Source organism: Neophocaena asiaeorientalis, unplaced genomic scaffold, assembly GCF_003031525.2.
Source record: "Neophocaena asiaeorientalis asiaeorientalis breed wild unplaced genomic scaffold, Neophocaena_asiaeorientalis_V1.1 scaffold142, whole genome shotgun sequence".
In the NCBI taxonomy this organism is placed as follows: domain Eukaryota; kingdom Metazoa; phylum Chordata; class Mammalia; order Artiodactyla; family Phocoenidae; genus Neophocaena; species Neophocaena asiaeorientalis.
In genome coordinates this window covers 2,633,280-2,656,560 of record NW_020174563.1, presented here as the reverse complement: position 1 = coordinate 2,656,560, position 23,281 = coordinate 2,633,280, and the positions used below count along the sequence as shown (strand labels likewise).

The following is a 23,281-nucleotide window of genomic DNA, read 5'->3' as shown; positions in this document are numbered from 1 at the left end:
GCTCTGGTTTGCGTTCACTCAGACCGCATAGCCTGCCTGGAACCATTCACACCAAACGTGCTTCTCACGTGCAATAACGCAGGTTTAGAAAATGAGCCTTTTCCGTGCCACGTTTTATAATCTGTGGGTGTTCACGGCATCTTTCATGCTCGTGAGGTTCTGTGCTCTCCCGGGTCAGGGAGATTAATACATAATTGTTTTTAATGGAAAAAATGGCAGAGAGTGTGAAGCGTTGGGTGAACCCCCTGCCGGGGCATACATTTCACTGGCGTGCAGAGACGCCTACTGACGGTCAGAGCGGGCCATGTGACTCTGAGCTCAGTGACCTGAAGCCACCCTTTCTTCAGTGTAACTTTGTACCACGCGTTCACCCGGCTACTTCTGCTTCAGGACGTCCCGGGCCCTAGTCATCATTTTGCGTGTGATCCTCAGGTAGCGACCTGGGAGAGTTTATGGACTATGACCCGAATCTCCTGGACGACCCCCAGTGGCCTTGCGGCAAGCACAAACGAGTTCTGATCTTTCCTTCGTACATGGTGAGTGGCGGTGGCGGGGTGGCAGGGGAGCTGACCCCCTCAGCCTCCTCGGAGAACTTGGAGGTGCCGTGCTCATCCTAACGGCCAGTGGCTCTTCCTGGGGTTGGGGGCTTGTTCAGACGCTGCTCTGCCTGGTTCTTCTCGAGGACCTCCCCCACCCCCCGCCACGTGTGGGTCACTCACGGAAGGACCAGCATCACATCCAGGGTTCTTCCGGCCGCCTGGCCCAGGTACAGCACTTCAGAGGGCTTGAGAAGGCTGGATTGCCGGCAGCTGTGAAAGCTGCCAGCTCAGGCTGCAGCTTCACCTCCGAGGGTATATGTGTCCATGGACCCCACTAGGTAGGGCATCACCAATCGTGCCCATCGCCAGCAGCGCTGAGTTCAAGTTCAGCTGTTTGGAGTTCCTCGGTGACCGTAGGCCTCTGCACACACTCTGAGCAAACATTTGGCACTGGGTTCTGGATGACAGAATCATCTCCTGGGAAAGTGAAAGTAGGACAGTGTGGGTGTTAAATGCGAAACCTTTCCTTGCTGTTTTTATTTCACGGGCTCTTCCTCTTTTTCCCTTTGTGTAATTTGGTTTCTGCTTTTGGCAAACCACCGTTTCCCACCGCTCTGGCCGCTGTTTCTCCAGACACCAGTGGGGTCTGACAGGGTTCTGTGTACTTTCACTGGGCAGACTTGTCCTGACTTGGATGTGGGCAGAGCCTGGGCTGCTATGGGGTTGTGGGAGCCGGGCTTTTAGAGAAACCCACGGCGCCAGGCCTGCCACGCACACCATCAGGTAGAGAGCACTGACCCAGGATGTCCCCACCGCCCACCTGCCAGGCCCGGAGGGTCGAGCGCGGCTGAAAACGTCCTACTGTGGTTCCCTTGCTTCTCCCCTGCCGGCTGATGTCAGAAGCCCTGGCTCCAGGAGTGAGCAGGGGGTCCTTTTTCTGTTCTAGGCTCCTGCAAAGACCAGAGTGGGACCCCACCCCATGCACTAACTCTAAGCTAAGCATTCTCAGCGGTGAGACGCACCCCCCCCCGCCCCAACTCCCCAGCTTCTCTTCTCACGGAGCATCTGGCAAGTAGCTGACATCAGAGAAACACCAGGCAGAACTCAGGCCCTCACTGCTCACTTTCAATGTATATCCTCTTGTAATTGGGCAGATAGCTCAGAGATCATTCTAAAATGCCACACTGAGGGACTTCCCTGGTGGTCCAGTGGTTCAGAATCCGCCTTCCAATTCAGGGGACGCGGGTTCGATCCCTGGTCTGGGAACGAAGATCCCACATGCCGCGGGGCACCTGAGCCTGCGCTCCAGCAACTAATGAGCCCGTGTACCGCAACTACAGAGCCCATGCGCTCTGGAGCCCGTGCGCCACAATTAGAGAGAAGCCTGCGCGCCGGAATGAAGGATCCTGCGTGCCACAGCCAAGACCCGATGCGGCCAAAATCACAATAAATAAATAAATATTTTAGGGGCTTCCCTGGTGGCACAGTGGTTAAGAGTCCGCCTGGCAATGCATGGGACATGGGTTCGAGCCCTGGTCCGGGAAGATCCCACATGCGGCGGGGCAACTAAGCCCATGCGCCACAACTACTGAGCCTGCATTCTAGAGCCCGCGAGCCACAACCACTGAAGCCCACGTGCCTAGAGCCCGTGCTCCGCAACAAGAGAAGCCACTGCAATGAGAAGCCCGCGCACCGCAAGGAAGAGTAGACCCCGCTCGCCGCAACTAGAGAAAGCCCGCACGCAGCAACGGAGACCCAATGCAGCCAAAAATAAATAAATTAAATAAATAAATTAAATATCATTTAAAAATAATAATAATAAATAAGTAAATAAATATTTTAAAACATGAAATAAAATGCCACATTGAATCAGAATGAATTGCCAAAGGCATTTTGTTTAAAATTGCCCTGTCTCCTCTCTCCCCTGTCCTTATTCTCCAACTCCTAACACAGAAAGCAAAACCAGAGCCATATAGAGTTATTTTTTTTCTACCTGTGACCTGTTAGATTATTTACTTCTTTCTAAAAACGAGGGCTTATCCGTATCAGCTGGCCCATAATAAGTGTCCGATAAATGACCAGAATCCTTACCCTGATGTCATGGAGGGAGCAGCTGAAAGTTTGTGACTTGTGTAACAGTAAGGGTTCTTCATGTTGTTCACTGCTTTATTTATTAAAGTTCACTTTATTAAGTAATTTGGGCAGGAAACTGTGGCTCGGGGAGTCTGAGTGAGGCTGTCAGAGTTGACAGACAGGAAGTGAGGGGCTGAGGCTAGAACCCTGGGCTTAACACTCTTCCCACTGTGCCTCTGAATCCACGTCCCTCAGCAGCCAGTGGCAGAACCCCCCCTCAGGGTAAAACGTGAAGATGATTCTCTGGGCCAACAGTTTAACAGATTTCTAGGTAACCAAGAGAATAAGAAGGTGTACTGTTTTTGATTGGCGTTGGGGTTTGGAGGGGAGCTCTTCTGTAGTCATGTTACGTCTGGTGATAACATTGACCTCTCCTTTTATAGGCCTGGTGTCTGGCTGGTGTGGCTCTGATTTTTTTTTTTTTCTTTAAATGATTTAATTGTGAGCTTCGAGGTTCTGGGCTGTAGTCTACATGTGCACACCTGTGCAGACGGATCATTCCCCCACTCCACCAGACAGTGCGCTAGATGACCTGCCAGGTCAGTGTGTGTGTCCTACCCTCCTTGTTTTATGGTCCCAAGTGGGTCATTTTTCAGTTCACTACATTGAATCTGTAGCCTGTGCTTCTTGTAACCGTCCATTTTTTAGAGAATGAAATTGCTCATGAACTGCATTTGCCTGGTCAGCTTCATAAGACCTACATCTCCTTCTGCTCTGGCCACAGATATTGGTACTTTGATAAAACGTGGGCCGTCCACTTTTCAGCACTGACGTGCATTTCATGGTTACAAACTGCCTCAGACTGGCTTCCGGGAGACTTCCTCTCTAGAAGCAGACGTGGCTTCCGGGGCTGTTTCACATGCATTTTGGCACTGAACTTGCAAGAGCAAGAGTAGGGGGTTTGGCTTTGGTTTGCTTGCTTTGTTTTGTGTGTTGGGTACTAGGTATAGAATTTGTCCATCTAACCAGTATTGACTGAGGCCCTACTATGTGCCAGGTGAGGTGCTTCCTTATACAGTGGAGGACAAACCAGCCACCGATCCTGTTCTCCTCGACCTTAGAGTGAGTGGAGAAGTCAGACAGCAAACAGTACACAGGTCACGGTAGTGAGGAGGGTAAGGAAGGAATCATCTTAGAAAAGTGGTGAAGAATGACAGGGAGGGTTAGGGGTTGGAGGTGGGCCTCAAGGAAGGCTCCCCTGAAGACATGCAAAAGTGAACGCTGAGGGGAGAAAGGCCTGCCAGGCCTTGGGGGGATGGCCCCATGTGCAAGAGCCTGAAGTGTGCAAGAGGTTGATCTTGTGTAAAATGGATATTTTTAACAGTAACAGTCACTGCCCTTTATACACACACACACACACACACACACACACACACGGAAGTCAGTAGCATGACGATCCTGACAAATTCTCTGTGCTAACTTGACCCCGTGCTCAGGGAGCTGCACTTGTCAGTAGGCGCCGGCTACTAAGGTGGACAGAGGGAGCTACAGGGTTATCTAATCCAGGTTGTTAAAGGCCCTCTTTGAGGGTCTGGGGCACATCTTGGCCTGTGGGTGGGTAGGAAGAGCTGACACAGTGACACAGCTTGGAGCGTTCCTGCTGCGGGGTGAACCCTCATGGTTGGCAGGGCTCCCCCTGCAGGCGGACTCAGCCCTGTGAGAAGCCTGTGCAACCCCGCTCCTTCCTCCCCTCCCCGGCTCCCTGCTGTGGAAGTTGGGGAAGGGAACCAGCAAGTCCCTCACAGGCTGACTGACTGAGCAGCGCCACCCACCTCCCTAAATATCAACCTCCAAGGCCTCTGGGGTCCTGCTGCCATATGCCTGTCCCCGCGAGGCCCCCAGGGCAGTTTAAGTTCGGCCAGCCAAGCAGAGGCCCAGATCTGAGAATGAGGGGCTGTTGTCCTGGGTTTTGGGGTATCCTATACCTGTGGAATTTCAGGGTCTGAGGTGTTGGTGTGGCCTCTACAGAATCAAGCAAGCTTTACAGTGATGAGCTATAGTCCTTCTACCCCATCAAATCCTGCAGCAGCCTTTTTTTTTTTTTAAGATTTTTTTGATGTGGACCAATTTTTTTTTTAAGTCTTTATTGAATTTGTTACAATATTGCTTCTGCTTTATATTTTGGTTTTATGGCCGGGAGGCATGTGAGATCTTAGCTCCCCAACCAGGGATCGAACCCACACCCCCTGCATTGGAAGGCGAAGTCTTAACCACTGGACCACCAGGCAAGTCCTGCCATTTTTTTCTCTTTTCATATTAAGGTATAACATAGCTAATCAAACGTACCAATTTTAAGTGTATAGTTCCATGAATTTTGTATCCTCCACTTGGACCAAAATGTAGGACACTTCTATCCCCTTAGAAAGCTCCCGCCTTTCAATCGTGTTCTGCTTCATACCCCCTCCCAGCAAAGGCAACTACTGTTCTGACTTTTGTCACCAAAGATTGGTTTTGCCCCTCCTGGGACTTCATATGAACGGAATTGTGTACTGTGTTTTTTTTAGTCCATCTTCATTCACACAACTTAATATCTGTAAGATTCACTCATGTTGCATGTGTCAGTAGTTTTTTGGGGTTTTTTTAATTGCTGAGTGGGATTCCATTGTATGGATATACCGTCATTTATTTACCCGTTCTCCTATTGATGGACATTTGTGTTGTTTCCAACTTAGGGATATTATGAATATTGCTGCTATGAACATTCACATACAAGTCTTTTTGTGGATATACATTTTCATTTCTCTTGGATAAATACCTAGGAGCGGGCTTTCTGAGTCAGTGGAGGTGTTTGCCAGCCAGGATGTAGTTGAAGGTATACTTTCGTTCATGTTTGTTCTCAGTAGAAGATAAAAAGGCCAGTCATTGCCACTGCTGGGATGTGCCTTACAGTGGGAGGGTTCCAGAGCTGAACATTCCCCTGAGGCTCAGAAAGAAGGCTGTTATTTACAGAGTTTAAGTGGAACCCTTTGAAACTGCATTTGTAGTTACAGTTGTATTTTTTAACTTTGATCCAAGCAAGTCACTCCCAGTATTAGCCATTGTGAAAGGGCAAAGGAGAGGTTTGAATGAAAAAAAAAAGAAATCCTGGTGCAGATGTGGAAATCAAATTGCAGCTGCCCCCGTGGTTTTGGCCTTACGGTTTCTAGAAGGTGACCACGAAACATGAAAGTACGTCGAGCCTCCTGGCTACATGCAGGTTCTTGTAGGGCCTGAGTTTCATATGGTTTCTCAATGCAGTGAGGGGGGCCAGAGGCCTCCCACTAGAACCGGTGCTTCCTGCCCTGTGCCTCCTGGCCTATAATTAAAGTTTCACTAGAGAGCCGTTATTTATCATTAGAACCTGGCAGCCGAAGTCGGTAGTGGTTTTTCCCCCCTTATGGGTGTGGAGAGCAATTAAGAGGAGAAAATAAGAGAACTGACTGAGATAATGCCAACAAAATTAACGTTCTGTGAAGGGATTTCTGGATCCTTTTCCTTTCTCAGGAAGAAAGCCCTCTCGAACTGTACTGACAACAGAAAGAAAGCCGGCTCACGCCCTTTGTGATATCTACAGGTATCTCAATCTCGAGAGGACGCCTCTTGGATTGATCTCCGTGATACAGTACCTGTTCTTTTATTTACTTAATATTACAGTCTAAGGACTCATAGAAAAGCCCCTCCTTCCGTTTCAGCATCCCCCCCAGGGCTGTGGGAATATATCTTAGAACTTAATTTTTCAGCATAGTATGAGATGCTGAGCAGGAGGGAATAGAAGACAGTAAAGGAAGATTAATCCAGGCTTCCATGAGATTGGATTCTGCTTTCCCTCCATATCTCTTTTCCACTGAAAGCTGTCTGGATGACGTGGGCACTTACTTACCTGTCTGCAGGTGGATTTATTGAGACGCTAAAGCAGCTTGAGCCCAGGGGCCCCTCCCTCGCAAGGCTCTTTCCAGGCCCCCAGGTTTCCAGATGCCTGAAGCTTATTCAGTTCGGGAGACCCTCTTTAAGAAAAGTAGTTCAGCGTTACAGAAACACCATTGCTGGGCCTCTCTGGAGATTCGAAGGGGCCCTGGAACTTCCCTGCCAGGCGCCTGCACAAACGCTGAGCAGTGGGGCTTTGAGACCTGCCAGCTTTTGATGTAAGTGTAAAAATAAAATGCCTTATTGCATCGTGGTGGGTTTTGTTTTCTGTTTTGGGTTTGGGTTTTGGGATTTGGGCTTTTTTTTGGTATCGGTTTTATTAGATGAAATTCACATATCATACAATTCACCTCTTTTAAAATGTACAATTCAATGGTTTTTAGTATATTCACAAAATTGTACAACCATTACCACAGTCAGTTTTTTAGGACATTTTCGTCATCCTCAAAAAGAGGCCCCCATATCCTTAAGCACCCACCCATCCTGTAAGCCCTAGGCAACCACCAGTGTACTTTCTGTCTCTATAGACTTGCCTGTTGTGGACATTTCATGAAGATGGAATCATACACTATATGGTCTTTTGCGTCTGGCCTCTTTCATTTAGCATAATGGTTTCAAGGTTTATCCATGTGGTAGCATGCATCAGTATTGTGGGGTTTTTTAATCTTTTTTTTTCTTGTAAAAATAATATGAAACAAAACTTTGCTTTCCATTTCAACCAAGAGGTAGCATCTACTCCCTTTCTCTGTATTTGTCTCAAATTTTTGTTTATCACTTTGTGGTTTTTAACACGACACTGCATACACAGTTCATCAGCTCGTGCTCTGAGACCACCCTTTAAGAAGCATGCATTTAAAAGTGCATCTAAATACTATCTGGGTGTGTGTGACCTCAGGGCCACGTCCACCCACTGTTATCTCAGGTGGGTGGAAACGCTACTCCAGAAGTTTCTGTAGTACCAGGGAAACACTCGACACATGTCTGAAACCGTGAACGTGCTCTGCACACCTGGCCAGTCCACATGGTGGTGTAATCCTGACACAAACGCAGCTTTCCCTGTGTGCCTCTCCTCGATTTGCAAGCCATCTCATTTCAGCGAGAGAACCTGAAGAGCTGCTCGCCTAAGGGAAGGGGCACAGGTTAGACCCAGGATCCTGTGTTTGGAATCCGATGGGTAGAAATAGCAACAAATGCAGCCCCGGGCCGAGTGGTCTGTGCACTCATTCCGTAGTTTCCTTGTGATTTACAATCCTCTCAGGAAAAAGGAATAAACATAGAACAGCCGAAACGCCCAGCTGTGTGTGGTGAGATAGATTTCATCAAGGGCCACGGCTCTGCTTTCCTTAGCGAGCAGGTCACGTGTGCTTTCCGGCGCCCAGCTGGGCTCGGAGCCCCATGGATGTCAGGCAAGTGCAGTGGAGGCTGGCTGTTGGCACTGGAAAGAGCTGCAGACATCACTGCCTTGCATCCTCCGTTTCACAGGCCAGGTAAGCGAGGCTTAGAGAGGCCGCACACCTGCCCTGAGCTCCCTGCTGCCTCCTGGGTTTCAGGTAGCCCTGCCGCTGGAACCTGGCTCCTCTGGAATGTTCCTGCCCCCCAGGGGCCCCTCTGACCCAGAGGGGAGTGGCAGCAGAGTCGACAGCAAGCTCACATCAGTTCAGAGCTGCTCTAAGAGTCCCTAGGGAGATGTGAGCCCTGGAGGTGGGGACGAAAGGAAGGAGAGCCTTACCAGGCCCCGAGTGGAAGCACCTTTTATGTTGTTTCTGTGGGAATCAGACCATCAACCTGTCAGCTCTGAGCCACTCGTTCTCCTTCAGCACTGTTACTAGGGTGCACGCACCCCCAGCGCATACCTGCTGCCTCCCACCCTCTCCTGTTGCACCCCAACCCCACCCTGGGAGGCCTTCCCTTTAGGGCATCCTGGTGGTGCCCTGGGCCAGAATGGGGCCCAAGGTCAGCTCTGTGGAAGCTCCCTCCCTTCTCTCATGATGAGTCCAAGCCTTTATCTGTTTTGGTAAAAAGCAAAGGGTGTCTCGGCGGCGCAGTAGACTCTTCCAGCTGGAGAACTAGGTTGTGGTCTTACCGTCGTTTCCTGTTATCTCAGAGGGATGTGTGGCATCAGCCCCCATGCTGGGCCTTTCCTAACTCTGCCTGCCTCTCTGGCGGGGCAGGCCGGGCAGGGCTCCTTTCTGAATTGCATCTCCTGGACCTTCTGCGTTTCGTTCGAATGGTCTCCTGCTCCCAGCTGACCTTCCTTCTTCTTTCTGCAGCTGTGCACACACAGCTTCCCCGTAGCCAGGCAGCTGCGAGAAAGTGCATTTAAGTGATCTCTCGCTCCACTCCACCCTGCGAATCACAGGCGCCAGGGATGGAGCTGCCCATCCCTCACGCAGCTGGACCCAGCTGTTGGCCACTGCTGGGGCCGCAAGGACCCCTGCACTTGGCAAATCCCGTGGCCTGGAATTTAGTGGCACTGAGCACAGTGGTCACCCGGTCTGTACCAGACCAGTAGGGGACCACAGCCCATTTATTAGCACTTTGATTCATAGGGACGCACGCGCACTGGCGAAACCCAGCCGTTGTGAGTCTTTGTAAACCGTGCAGTTGGGTTGACAGGGGACCTGGAACAAAGCATGGGCCTCCCGTTTCATTCATTCTCTCTCGAGCCAGAACGAATGGGTGGCTGGGGGCCCACTGTGACCCGCGCCTGCAGCTCAGCCTCCCAGTACTGCCGCCTCGGCTCACCCTCCGTCACTGGAAAGAGGACGACTGTCTCTCGGGGTTGGGGAGGGAGGGAGGTGCAGCCTCTGAAGGATGTCGTAAGGCTCCCTCAAGACAGATAGGACCATGCAGAGGAGTCGTGGCCGCTATGTTCCAGCAAGTGTTTCCTAGAGGGACCCAGAGCTGACGACAGTGAGGACTGTCATCCCTCTGGAATCTACCTGAAGGGTCGTCCTGGGCTCAGGGCTATTCTTCCCATACTTGGCGCCTGGCCGGTCTGAAGCAGCAGGCCCCAGGTGCGGCGTGCGTGCAAGGCCCTGTCTGAGCAAGGGCCTGGGGGCAGATTGTCGCTTTGGGGGCCACCCATTCAGCCACCCTGATCACGTGCCCCGAGCAGCTGAGCACAAGCGGCCCGTACGTCTGGTGCCCTGCAGCCATCATCATAAAGCACGTGATGGAGAAGCCGGATGAAGAAATGGAGGCACAGAGAGTTCAGGCCGCCTGCACTAGTGCCCAGATGCTGAGTGGTCGAGCTGGGGTTTAAACCCAGGCATCTGGCTCCAGAGTCTGGATCCTCCCCACTGAGCTGCAGCTCAGGGAAGCAGAGATGAGAGCAAGAGTGAGCCAGAGCCATCTGGAGGTGGAGGAGGTGGGGGCAGAAGAGACGTGCTCCCTCAGACCAAGGTCAAGACCAGAACCTGCTGCCTGGGGCAGAGCGGGGCCTCACAGGCAGGGGCGACGCTGCATCCAGCCTGGGATGGAGGGCTGAGATCAGAGTACAGCAAGGCTGCACAGCAGCTCCATCACAAGCGACACCACTGCTGCGGGTGGAGTTGTGTCCCCCAAGAAGATTGGCTCAAGTCCTAACCCCAGTATCTGAGGATGTGACCTTATTTGGCAACGGGGTGTTTGCAGAGGTAAATTAGTTAAGATGAGGTCGTACTGGAGCAAGGTGGGCCCTAGCCCAATAGGACTGGTGTCCTTCTAAGAAGACAGAGACACAGAGGGAAGATGGCCGTGGGAACGCAGACACGGAGAGAGCACCGTGCGGAGGCAGGGATTGGAATGATGTATATGCAAGCCAAGGACCACCTGGGACTACCAGAGGCTGGGAAGAAGCAAGGGAGAGTTTCAGAGAGACCGTGGCCCTGCTGATACCTTGATCTTGGATTTGTTGAGACAATAAATTTCTGTTGTTTAAGACGTGAAGTCTATGGTACTTTGTTACAGCAGCCACTGGACACTGATACAACCACTTTTGTGTTCTGAGGCACTCAGACTGACATCCGAGATTTACCACCATCCTCCTGCCGTCTTGAATCTTTGCAGCATTTCCTTGCCCCAGAAGCCAACCTACCTCACCCCCCAAAATATATGTAAGCAAGTGAACTAGAATGCCTCAGGTCCAGGCATAGCAAGCCTTCAGCAGTCAGCACGCACAGCCTCTTTCCCCGAATGCCCTTGGATTTCCTGACGCTGCAAACCCCTAGGAATGCGGGCCCAGCTGGCTTGTGTCCGTCCTGTGCCTTCCCCAGTGGAGCCACCCTCCCTCTGCCACACCGCCCTGGAGGACAGGGCTGCTGGCCACTTGGAGGTCAGGAAATGGGGGGCCTTGACAGAAAGATGGAAGTTTGCAGAGACCCTCTCACCCCCAAAATGTACTATATCTAGTTGAGGAAAGAGAGTAGCCAGGTGATGGCCAAATAGATCAGTAAATGGAGGATCAGACTGCCAGCCAGTCTTCTGCCCGGTGCAGGGAGCAGTCACCAGGACATGGCCCTGTGGCTGGAAACCCTGCACAGAAGGCTTCACAGGGTGCCACCTCTGTACCTCCAGGTGGCAGAGCTGGGGTTCAGAGGAATTCTGCCACTTAGAACATGAACTTGAGGGCTTGGCCACGTGCAGCCCTCGCTGGGGGCCAGGTGCTGAGCCAAGGGTCTCATAGCATCAGCTCACTGGCCCTCCTTCTACACCCCTCTCCAGGGTTCAGCATGGAAACAAATATAGCTATCCACTCCTCCTGCTGCCAGGAAAAGTAGGTCCCAGCTCCGTATCCCAAGAGCTAGGATGAGGCTACTCGTAAAAATAAGAGTCTCTCCTGCAAGGTCTGGGCTTGGGGGTGGCCGGAGCCCTCCTTGCCCCACCTCCAGGGCTGCAAGCTGAGCTGGGTTGTTGGTGCTCACGGGGCCCTTCTAAAGCTAGGACTGGTCAGGAAGTGGCGTGGGAGGACCCCAGTGCTGCGGTGAGCTGATGACATCGGTGCCTTTAGGGGAAGCAGAGCTCTGCCCTATCCCACATCCCCCCAGTAAGGTCCTGTTACAGTAGCAGTAAATGCCATCAGTGAAAACAGCGTATGCATCAGTCATGGTTCAGTTATGAAGCACAGCATCCACTCGAGCTAGTTTAAGAAGAAAGGCATTTTCTTCCAGGGTACCAAACAGCTTATAGAGTCACTGGGGAGGCTGACGAAACAGCCTAAGTTGGGGTTTCCGGAATGATCCCGAAACCATACTGCAGAACCAGGTCACTAGGGGAATCTGCGCTGGCTGTCAGCTCTGGATGTGACAGTATTGCCACCTCCATGGTCAGGAAGCTGCCACTGCTGCTGGATCCAGACCCATGCTGCCCTACTGTGGTCTACACCCGCAAAATGGAAACTGGGACTCTAGGGCTCCTGTGGCGACTCTTCTTGGTAGCAGAAACAACAGAAGCCCAGCCTCTGCTTCAGCTCTGCTTTCTGACACCAGCGCATGGGATAGGAAGAACTGGAATTGTATTTGGAATCCTAGCTGCAAAGGAGTCGGGGAGTACAGCAAGGCATCCCAGAAGGGGGTTGGATATCCAAGCCATAGTGTATAGTGAAGGTGAATCACTGGGGTTTAGGGAAGATGATCCTACAGAAGTGGCATTGCAGCCTAGGCAAGGAGGATCTGATTCTCATAAAAATCACCTGGGCAAGATCACGGTGCAGAGAGCAGGGCGCCCCCCTCAGACACTGGCTCAGTGGGACTGAAGCGGAACTTGTTTGCTGCTGTCTCCCTGTTGTCCTCTTGATAAAATTCTTCAGTGTCCTTTAGGTACATCGTGTTCTCTGTTTGATCTTTGAGATAAACCTCTGAAGCAGCCCATCAGGTATCAGGTATTCTTACCTTGTGCAGAGAAGAGGAAGGTGAGGCTCAGCTCAGGGAGGTTAAGCCACTTTTTGCAAGTTAGGCCTGACTCGCTGGAGATGGAACTGCCAACCACCGTCCCCAACCCTTTCCACCTGCCAGCCTCTTGGAGCTACTCCCTGCCGCTACTAACTTGTGCTCTTTCAGTCTGATTAAGAGCAGGAAAGCAGTGTGCCCTACCTCAGTGGCGGCAAGCCCCTTCACCTCTCTGACCCTCTGTTTCCTCCTATGTACGGTGAGGTGGCTGGAAGGCACTCTTCTGACAGTGGGAGCCTTCTTTCAAGAGAAGCGTTACATGTATGTACATCTAAGACAGAAACCAGCAGGGCCGCTGTGGTCGCCACAGGGAGGGATCCAGACACCTCCCGCACAACCCCACCTCCTCCAGCCCCTGGAATATCCTTGCTGGGGGCTCACCCAGCTTTGGCCCCCAGCAAAAGCTGGCAACTCTTCGCTTGAACCTGCTCACATCATTGCAAGCCTAGCGACGGTCGTCTGCAGAGGAAGAGCAGAAGGGGCTCTCTCTGGGAGGTCAGGATGTGGGGAGGGGTGGGAGAAAGGGGGAGGGGGTACTGGCTATTTAGGAGACAGAAAACTTGGCTGATTGGCTGATGGGCCCAGCTTGAGGTAAGTGTGTTAGATGGGGTACCCCGTTCTGCTGCCTGTTTCCTAAATGAAAACTCTTACATCCTGTTTAGCCCAGAGGAGACGTTTGTTTGAGATGACAGGCGCGTCTTGGAGGGCTGCCACAGGGAAGGCGTCCGCTCTCCTGGACCTTGGTAGTAAGTGGCTTCCATAAAATGTGTGCACCCCGCTCCCATTGCCCAGCAGAGCAGCACCGCCCATGCGTGTGTGCGAGCACGTGTCCACGTGTGCTCCACGGCTGGTTGCTACTTCCCGGCTCTTCACGGGCACGTCGCCGGGACACATGGCAGCTACCAGATGGGTGTGTCCTGGGTCAGCTGAGGGACAGCCTTCCTGATTGGGCTGGAAAGACCACAGCTCCGAGGCGGAAGTCATGGCATTGCACCCACCGAGTCCACCTCCACCCAGAAGTGGAAAAGCTCTGAACAAGCTTGGTGGAATCGTGTGCGTTAATAGGACTGTGGTTTGCCTTTCTTGGCCAGAGAAGCAAAGAAGGTGCCACCGAGATCCGTGTGAATTTGGACGTGCAGGCTCTTTGCCTGCTCTTGGTTGTAAAAGTGACACCAGAGACATTCCACATGCCTGTTCTGAAACCATGTCCAAGCAAACGTCTTCTGAATGGGGGTGTTCACAGAAAGCCACTAACTTTTGTTAGAGCTGCTGAGGAGACCTTGGACGTGTGTTCTGGAAAAGGCCAGGCACTCGCCCGAGAAGAGGCTGGCAGTAGCTGTCCACGGGAACCGGCCTTCTCATCACAGTGTGTGGTTTCTTCTTTCTCTGGCTTTGCCTGACAAAGGTTACTGCCCGTAGCCAGCCAGGAGAGGCATCCCACGCAGCCCTTGGAAAGTATGTTCCTGAGGAGGTGGGGTAAGATTACTCTGGTGACATCCAGCCAGAGTGAGTTGTTTTTTTTTTTTTAATTTGGAGTATAGTTGATTTACAACGTTGTATTAGTGTCAGGTGTACAGCAAAGAGAATCAGTTATGTATATACATATTCCACTCTTTTTTTTATTTTCCCATATAGGCCATTACAGAGTATCGAGTAGAGTTCCCTGTGCTGTACAGCAGGTCTATTTTATATATATAGTAGTGTGTATATGTCAATCCCAGTCTCCCAATTTATCCCTCCCCACCAGACTGAGTTTAATTCAGAGTTAATAGTGTAAGGCACAGAGAAGCAAGGGAGATCAGGGTATGCAGAGAGAGCTCGAAGGAGCCGGTCTTTCAGGATGGATGGAATTGGGAAGGGCAAGGGGAGGAGGAGGAACTCAGGGTTCATGGGACTGTTGATAATAGCCAACATTATATACCTACAATGGAATATTATCCAGCCTTAGAAAGGGAGGGAATTCTAAAACGTGCTACAACATGGATAAACCTTGAGGACATTATGCGCGGTGAAAGAAGCCAGACACAGAAGGACAAATACTGTGTGATTCCACTTCTATGAGGAGTAGTCAAATTCAGAGAGCCAGAAAGTAGAATGGCGGTGTCCAGGAGGAGCTGGGGGGAGAGAATGGGGAGTTAGCATCTAATCGGGACAGAGTTTCAGATTTGCAAGATGACAACACTTCTAGAGGTGGATGGTGGTAATGGTTGTACGATACGGTGAATGTACTTAACGCCACTGAACTGCACACTTAAAAACAGTAAAAATGGACTTGCCTGGTGGTGCAGTGGTTAAGAATCTGCCTGCCAAAGCAGGGGACACGGGGTAGAGCCCTGGTCCGGGAAGATCCCACATGCCGCGGAGCAGCTAAGCCCGTGCGCCACAACTCCTGAGCCTGCGCTCTAGAGCCCGCGAGCCACGACTGCTGAAGCCCACGTGCCTACAGCCTGCGCTCTGCAACAAGAGAAGCCACCGATGAGAAGCCCACGCAACGCAACGAAGAGTAGTCCCGGTTCGCCACAACTAGAGAAAGCCTGCACGCAGCAACAAAGACCCAACACGGCCAAAAATAAATGAATTAATTATTTTTTTAAAAAGGTAAAAATGGTCAATTTTATGTCATGGGTATCTTCCCACAATTAAAAAAATAAAAAACCAGTAGCCAACATTTATTGAGCGCTTGCTGTATCCCAAGCACCGCACAGAGCACTTGTGACGTAGTTCTCCAAATAGCCGTATGAGGTAGGCGCCGTTGCTGTTTGCATTTTACAGATGTGGAATCTGAAGTTTGGGGTCATTAAATAAATACACCTCTCACAGCCAGATGACTTATGATGGTCGTGAGGATTGTACCCAGATCTGCGAGGGTCCAGATATCACACCCTGTGAACAACAGGCTGAAACACGGGCACTAAGAGGCACCGACTCCTGACGATTTCTAAGTGTTGCCCTGCTGATGGACGGGGTTTGGCTTCCATCCACCTGCAGAGGCCCTGCCTGTCAGGCTCCTGCCTCCAGCAGAGCCCTTGAGGTGGCCCTCATCTGAGTTCCCTGTTGCTGGTGGTGCAGGGTGTTAGAAGTTGGCTCTAGCTTACACATGATCATACCCATGACCAGCATTTTAAGGAGTGAGCCGTGTCGCCCCATCTGTTTCAGACCACGGTGATCGACTACGTGAAGCCCTCGGATCTCAAGAAGGACATGAATGAGACCTTCAAGGAGAAGTTTCCTCACATTAAGTTAACACTCAGCAAAATAAGGAGGTACGTGGGGATGAACGCCCACCTGAACTTTCCCCCAGGCCCCTCTCCCAGCACGCACTGAGCTCGTGCTTTGTACGGTGGGTCTTCTGTTGTTCTGGGGAAGTGAAACATGGTCACATTCAGCTAAAAGAGGCTCGTCCGGTGCTTGCTGACCCGTGCCTAGATGTGAGTGAGTCAAGGCAGGCAGGACAGAGGCGGAGCCCTTGACACACGCTGACAAGGATCTGGAGTGCGGTTCCTTATGAAAGAATCATTTCATACTATCTGTGGCTTACAGTTCAGTTAAATTTATGTTATGGAAAACTGAGAATAGGAAACATTCAGTTCCCTGTGTTCTCAAATACAGGCAAAACAGAACAGAATTGGTATCAGAGGGTTTGAGATAACTCTTTACCCACAACCGTCTGCCCAGAGGTGACAGCCAAGCCCTCTATGTAAGCAGTCAGCAAAACGGCCAAAGCAAAAATCAGGCCCAGATTTCCCCTGCAGCTGATTGGATCGACCTTGTGGTGACCCACATCTTCCGGCCCAGTAATCGAGAGGACTGGCCCTGCTGGGCTGGAGAGAAGCTGACTTGTGTTGTGTCTGTGTGCCCGGACAGCAAGATTTCAGGGCGTGTGTGTGTGTGTGTGTGTGTGTGTGTGTGTGTGTAGTAATGGAGGCTAGGCTATACACATAGTGTTGGAACACGTGCCAGCATTCATACATTTATGTATGAATTACATTCATACATAAGTGTAATTTAGGATTATGCCTAATCCTGATTTGATTCTCGCACGTTCCTAGCCAAAGAGGTGAGAAAAATAGTATTCATATCTGTTGGTTGGGCAGCTTTCCTAAGTAGGCTGGTTGCTGCACTCTTAGTCTAACCCCTCTTCGGCCATAGTGGCCATAAGCGATCTTCGGCAGAGCTGATGCCAAGTACCTAATTTATCTGAGTAACTGTCTCTCTGGAATGACCTTAGTTTCCCTCTGTCACTGTGGGCGGCTCTACTCCTAGTTTCCGGACCCTCAGCTATCCACTTGGGCTCAACGTGGTCCCATCTGGACGTGGTCTGTACAGCTTGACCAACAGAGAAGGGTTCGAAGTCCCAGCGGCTTAAGTCTGTTGGCCACATATGACGTAACTTTCTCACTCATAGGGATTTAATCCCATTCCACGTCGCCCTTCTGGAAATGAAAGAGAAAGTGCTTTCAAGACAGGGTAGTCTTTTTCTTTGGGGTCACCCGAAACTCCAAGTTCTGATAAGACTCTTCTCTCCCTCCCGTCTTTTTCTAGCCTGAAGCGAGAGATGCGGAAGCTTGCCCAGGAGGACTGTGGCCTTGAGGAGCCCACGGTGGCCATGGCATTTGTCTACTTTGAGAAGCTCGCCCTCAAGGGAAAGCTAAACAAACACAACCGGAAGCTTTGTGCCGGGGCGTGCGTGCTCTTAGCAGCCAAAATTGGAAGCGACCTCAAAAAACATGAAGTCAAGCATTTAATTGACGTAAGTGGGCTGAATTCTGATTGGCTGGTTTGGGGGGGGGCGGGGCATGCACTCCAGGCCAGCGTTGGTCTCAGCAGAGCCTGGTTGGTGACCCAGCCCGGGAGACTTCTGAGCCTTAGTACCAGCTAAGGGACCAGGGCAATGAGGTTGGCCCTTCTACAGCAGATGTCAGACCCCACATCTCGGGCTGCCTTAGAACAGAGGGATAGGCCACTTTGATGAGACTGAAGATCCCCAGTATTGGGTCTGGCCATAAAATACACTTTAAGGCACCATGAGGGTGAGCTTATTCTCCAAGCCACAGAAGCCACTGTAATAGCCAGGGGTCTTGCAGGTGGTGTGACCTGCAGAACATCCGTCAGACACACCTTGGCTTCCTGTGGCCTCGGCTGCTTACTTTTTTGGGGAAAGGCGTGGGCTTGACTGAGTGGTATCTCCTTCCTTTTAAAATAGAGCCCCTTAGGGTTCCCTGGTTGTCCAGTGGTTAAGACTCTATGCTCCCAATGCAGGGGCCCCAAGTTCAATCCCTGGTCAGGGAACCAGATCACACATGCCGCAACTAAAGACCCAGTGTAGCCAAATAAATAAATAAATAATAAATAATTTTTAAAAATAAAAATTAAAGTAGAGCCCCTTTAAAGCAAGGAAACACTGATCTTCTTGGACAGATACAAGAATGCCTGTTTTTAAAATTCAGCGTATTCTGGGAATTCCCTGGCAGTCCAGTGGTTAGGACTCCGCGCTTTCACTGCCAAGGGCCTGGGCTCAATCCCTGGTCGGGGAACTAAGAGCCCACAAGCTGCGTGGCGCAGACAAAAAAAAAAAAAAATCAGTGTGTTCATAGAAAATTTGAGATACAATAAAGCCAACAGATCAGGAGATTCATCAGAATTTCCTACCTTTTTAAGGCTGAATAATTCTCCACTGCATGTATACACCACATTTTGTTTATCCATTCATCCATCCATGGAAGAAATGGTACAGAATCATCTAATTTGTGTAGTAAACGCTTTTAGGACCATGGTTTGGATACCAAATCTGAGCTGAGAATCAATAGGTTTACATAGATAATAGCTGAACTAATGAATCTTTACAAGTGTGCTGTTACACACATCTCATAGTTGAGAAATATATCATCCAGCAATGCTGGTGGTACCAATGCAGAATATAAGGGTAACATCTGACAGGCCGTTTGCAGTAGCGATTACCTGAACGCAAGATCCCGACCCAGTTATAATCTGAAAGTAGTCGCCGACTACTCTGGTGTTGAGATTTTTTTTTTTTTTAATTAAGCCAAAAGCTAAGTTTAAGCCAAAGCAGAAGGTACTTCAGCAAAAATGAGGCCTTCCCTACCCACCCTCACCCTGATTGTTCTCCATTCCTACTCCGGCAGCAGCTGGACCAAGAGGCAGTGCAGGAGGGGAGCCCCTGGGCATGGGCTCAGCCCAGTCAGATCCACACAAGCCATGTAATGCTCTGAAAGTGAGGCAGCCTCGCCAGCACTTGGTCCTCGAGCATAAAATGCAAGGACCAAACTACACATTACCAGCTCCCCCGATCCTAAACCTCCCACGTGGATTTTGTTGTTATAGATGATTTGCTATGGTTTTAGTCTTACCTCTAAGCTTGAATAACCTAGTCGTGACAGGTACAGTTTGGGTCTCAGCTGAGTCTGAATCTCAGCATTTCAATTTGCTGCCCATGTCACCTTAGACAAATTCTTAACCTCTTGACCCCGTTTACCCATCTGTAAAATGGAGATAAATGTAACACTGATCGTGTAGGATTATCAAGAGATGTAATGAAGTCACGGGTTGTATCTCAGGCTCCCGGCAGACTGTGGGTCCTCAGGGAGGTATGAGTCCTTTTGCATCAGGACTGAGAGCAGGAAACACAGCTGATGCCTCCGTTTCTTCCTCCACAGTCTTGCCCATAACGGGTTTCTCTGTAAACACTCTCTGGCTGATGGATACAGAGGTTACATGTGGAGAAAACCTAGGATTTTTATTTCAAAGCCAAAAGTCTTTTGGTTTCCTTTATTTCTGTTGCAGAAGCTGGAGGAGAAGTTCCGGCTGAATAGACGAGAACTGATTGCCTTTGAGTTCCCGGTGTTGGTGGCCTTAGAATTTGCCCTTCATCTGCCGGAGCACGAAGTCATGCCCCACTACAGACGCCTGGTCCAGAGCTCCTAGCACAGGCCTCCTAGGAGGGCCGGGACCACTTCCCCTGAGCTCACTGGGGCAGCGTGTACTACTGGAAATGCAAAAATAGAACTCAACACAGCAAACTTTTCTCCACTCGACATGTTTTTGTGTAGAAGCAGTACCAGAAACTTTTCAGGGAGTCTTCCATCTGGCCAGCTGAGATGGGCTGTGAACCGTTTACTGCTCAGCCAGGAAGGGGAGACCCGAGAAGAAGATGGCTCTCCCAGCTCTCCACTCACCAGATTTCCTAGCTGGCCTCACCCAGACTTCCTCGCGACCACACGCAGACCTGGCAGGCGTGGTCCAGGGCCTTCTCTCCAGCCCTGTTCCAACTCGGAGTGCAAAGTTCTAGAGCAGATTGGGGAAGAGAATTTGCAGAAGTTGGGAGAAAGCTTCTAAAAGATACCCTCAGTGTGTCAAAAGAGCGTGCCAATCTATTTTTGTATCCGCTGTTGGAAGTGCACTTCCCTCTGGAGCGTGTGGCTGAGTGTGAGAGTGTGTTTGAGAGATGTCACATCAGGCCTCCACCCGCAAAGCCAGCCCCACCCTCTGCAGAACAGACCTCAGCCTGGGGTCAGGAGCCAGGCTGACCCTCGGCAATTATTTCTACATAATCTCTGGATAACAGTCACTCTGTCCGTACCAGGTGGACATCTTCTGCCCTTAGAAAATGACATTGTTTCTGTTACCGCTCCTACCACCAGTGGGACAAAGAAGACAAGCTCTCACTCGGATGGGCCGCGTGGAAAGGTGTGGCATGTGATGTTCTGTACCGTTCCGCCATCACGTCCTGCGTGTACACGAACCTGCACACTCTCCCCACTGTGGAGACGGTGGGGTTGGGATCCGTGGTGTGTATTCCTGTGCTCTATGTTAGAGTGCATTACAGGCACATTTATTGTGCTACCTGTCTATCTACCTATCTATATAAAGTGTTTTATAAAATCCAGATCAGGGGTAAGACGCATGATTGGTGTTTTGAGGCTTTTGACAGTTGGGACAAACTGCATCTTGGGCTGAGGCTGAGTCAATCGAAGAGGCAACAGCTCTTAGCATCACCATGTCCCCAGGGCTGTTAGTGCAGAGTTTTCGTTGCTGCTTGTACCGATTCACTGGGACAACCTGTATGGAGGCACCTCATCACTCTGTCCCCTCGTAGCTGCAGGAGAGAGGTGCCCACTGTGGTTCACCGGACAGAAGGAAGCCTGTGGCCCTGTAAAGAGAGAATTAAAATATTTTCTTGTTTCTATACCCACGTATGTGTATGTGTAGACGTGTGAAGTCTCACCAGTCACCCTCGCCCTGCATTATAGTTCATCTGCCACCATCCCCGCCTCGATCTCACACACAGATTCGGAGCTTTGCAATCACCCCAGAGAAGGGGCGACGGGGTACCGGGCTTCAGTCAGCAGAGCTTGAAAGAATCTGACAGTCACAGGTTGGAGGAATTCAAGGAGTGGCCAGGGGGAGAGCAAACAGGACCCAGAGGAACAGAGTTTAGTCATAAATATTTTGCTAACAAATCTCCTTAGCTGGATTCAGTTGTGAGATGATTTTGTTGAGGGGTATGATGAACGCGATCTCTTGGGCTTGATAGATTAATTACTATTTCTGGGACACCTACTGTTTATGAGGCAAATTGGGAAAGAAACAGGAAGTGTTCAGAATGTCTCCATCACCTGAATATAACCCGCCCTTGACCTTCCTCTGCTGGTGTCTGTCACCTGCTTCTCCCTGATGAGCCCCCTGGTTCCCAGCCCACTCAGCTCCCCGGTGAGGGCCTGGTGGGTGGAAAGCCTCTCAGAGATGTGAGGCCACTGGCATCTAGAAATCGTAGCTCCCCGCCACCCATCTGCCTTGAGTCTCCCACCAAGCTCAGGGGATATCCAATAGGTGACAGGGGCCACCGGCCCAGATGTGCGGAGGGCAACACCCTGTGTCCTGCCTGTGTCTTAAAAACAGGCTCAGGTTCTTGGGTTTGGGGCAGTTTGGTTTGGGGCATTTATGAGGTGGACTTAAGAAGTTGTGGGTCCATTTTGTTAAGACAATTTAAACATCTATTTTGACCTGTGGGTTTGTTAAGCGGGGAGTTTATGGGTTTTAATTCAGTTGGGAAGGAGGCTGAGAATGAAAGATTTTGTCCAGAGCTCTCCTTTTCCTTGTCCATCACATGAGCTTTCCGAAGGAAAAGGGGAATGAGGCGGAGGCCAGCGTGCCAAGGTCACTGCCGGCGCCTCCTGGGATGTGGTGACTGCCAGTCACTTCCCAGCCTCGGGCTTTGGCAAGGAGTCGTGGAGGCAGCCTGTGCCTGTGTGGAGAGAAGGCGGCCGCTCAGCAGACTGTTCTAGAAGACCCCGAGGCTCTGCCCTTCCACCGTCCACCACAGCGGCAGGTTTGGACCCCTTGCAAGCCCTGCTCCCTCTTGGGCTGCCTGAAGCCTCTGCAGTTCTCAAGGCCAAGGGTCTGGGGAAGCCCACGCTCCTCGGGATGGCAGGAGCCGCCCCACCTGACTTGGTTTCCCCAGACTGGCCTGGTGGACCGGGGGTGTCTCTCCTCTGGTGCCCTGACTGTGAGGTCAGGTTAGAGATGGAAGGCAAGGAGCAGCCGGCCTGGTGGCAGCTGCCCTGTCCCCAAGCAGTGGGCCCGCTGTGCTCCCTGCCCGGGCAGGATCAGTCCCCATCCCCCAAAGGCCTGGAGGCCTCAGGCCAGTGACAGTAGAGGTCACTCCTTTCCCTTCTTTCTCCCCAATCGAACCTGCATTAAAGCAGGACATCCACACCAAAGGCAAAGCTGTTTGTTTTCCTTGGTTTTTTTCTCCTGACCCAAACTTCCTCTATTCTTTTGGTGGCCCACCCAGCACACCCATTCTGGGCCTCCCCGTACTCCACACAAACCACTGCGTGCCACGGGCCCCTCCGCTCCCGCAGCAGCACATAGGTCTGTTTATCGCCCTACCGCTGAACTCTTTCTTAGACGTTTCCGGTTCAGTGCAGAACGGCCGGCCTTCTTGCCTCCGTTGCAATCTGCCTGTGCAGAGGAGGGGTAGGCTGGAACAAAGCAACGTGAGCCAGGTAGTTTTGTTACCTGTTAATTGTCTTCTCTGTGTGGGGCGGAGCGTCCCAGGGCTCCCCTGCCCCAGGGACAGCCTGAGTTCATCTCCTAGGAGCCGTCGGGAGCGTTTGGTTAAGCACATTGCTGGCCAGGTCCCAGCAGGGCCAGGTAGAGTGTTGAGGACCAGACGAGGGAGGAAACATCAAGGCTATATATTTGGAGTCACATATTGTCAGCACCAACTTGAAAGCGTCTTCCAGGAGTGCAAGTGCAAGGCAGAACAAGGCAAAAAGCTATAAAAGAAGAAAATAATAATTCAAGGGCCTGGTCCTCTCACTGTCAAGGCAGGGGGTGCTCTCTCTGACAGCCCCCATTGCACAAAGGGCCATGCAGACTTCTAAAGAGATATTCCAGAAAGTCTTCAAACACTGAGCTAGCTGAACCCTGAAGACACACCTGGCAAGGATGGCACTTACCCGTGTACCATCTCCCACTACCATCTTGCTACTCAAAGTGTGGTCTGAGGACCAGCAGAGTTGGCATCCCCTGGGGCCTTGTTACAACTGCAGAATCTACATCTCAACAAGATTCTGTGGACATTTGTATGCATTTAAATCTGAGCGGTATTATTCCTCCATATACGCATAGGAAATAAATTTTCTGAAAAAAGATACTACTTATATATAAAGTTGTCTAAAACAGAGGAACTGTAGATTTTTTTTAATCTAGTGGGAAGAGTGGTGTTGTTTTACTTCTTTTACAAATCTCAAATCT

The 23,281-nt window shown here is 50.9% G+C and overlaps 1 protein-coding gene across 1 annotated transcript in view; it reads left to right on the top strand.

The window, feature by feature from the left end:
• Positions 1-20,707, top strand: part of CABLES1 (Cdk5 and Abl enzyme substrate 1) — a gene marked incomplete at its 5' end in the record, with an annotated part of 106,191 nt that extends 85,484 nt beyond the window's left edge. Inside the window, 4 exons of the mRNA XM_024757920.1 lie at positions 433-536; positions 15,659-15,765; positions 17,045-17,252; positions 19,304-20,707. Of these exons, the coding sequence (XP_024613688.1) occupies positions 433-536; positions 15,659-15,765; positions 17,045-17,252; positions 19,304-19,444 (560 nt within the window). The remainder of the gene's footprint in view (positions 1-432; positions 537-15,658; positions 15,766-17,044; positions 17,253-19,303) is intronic.
• Between the last annotated feature and the right edge of the window lie 2,574 nt (positions 20,708-23,281).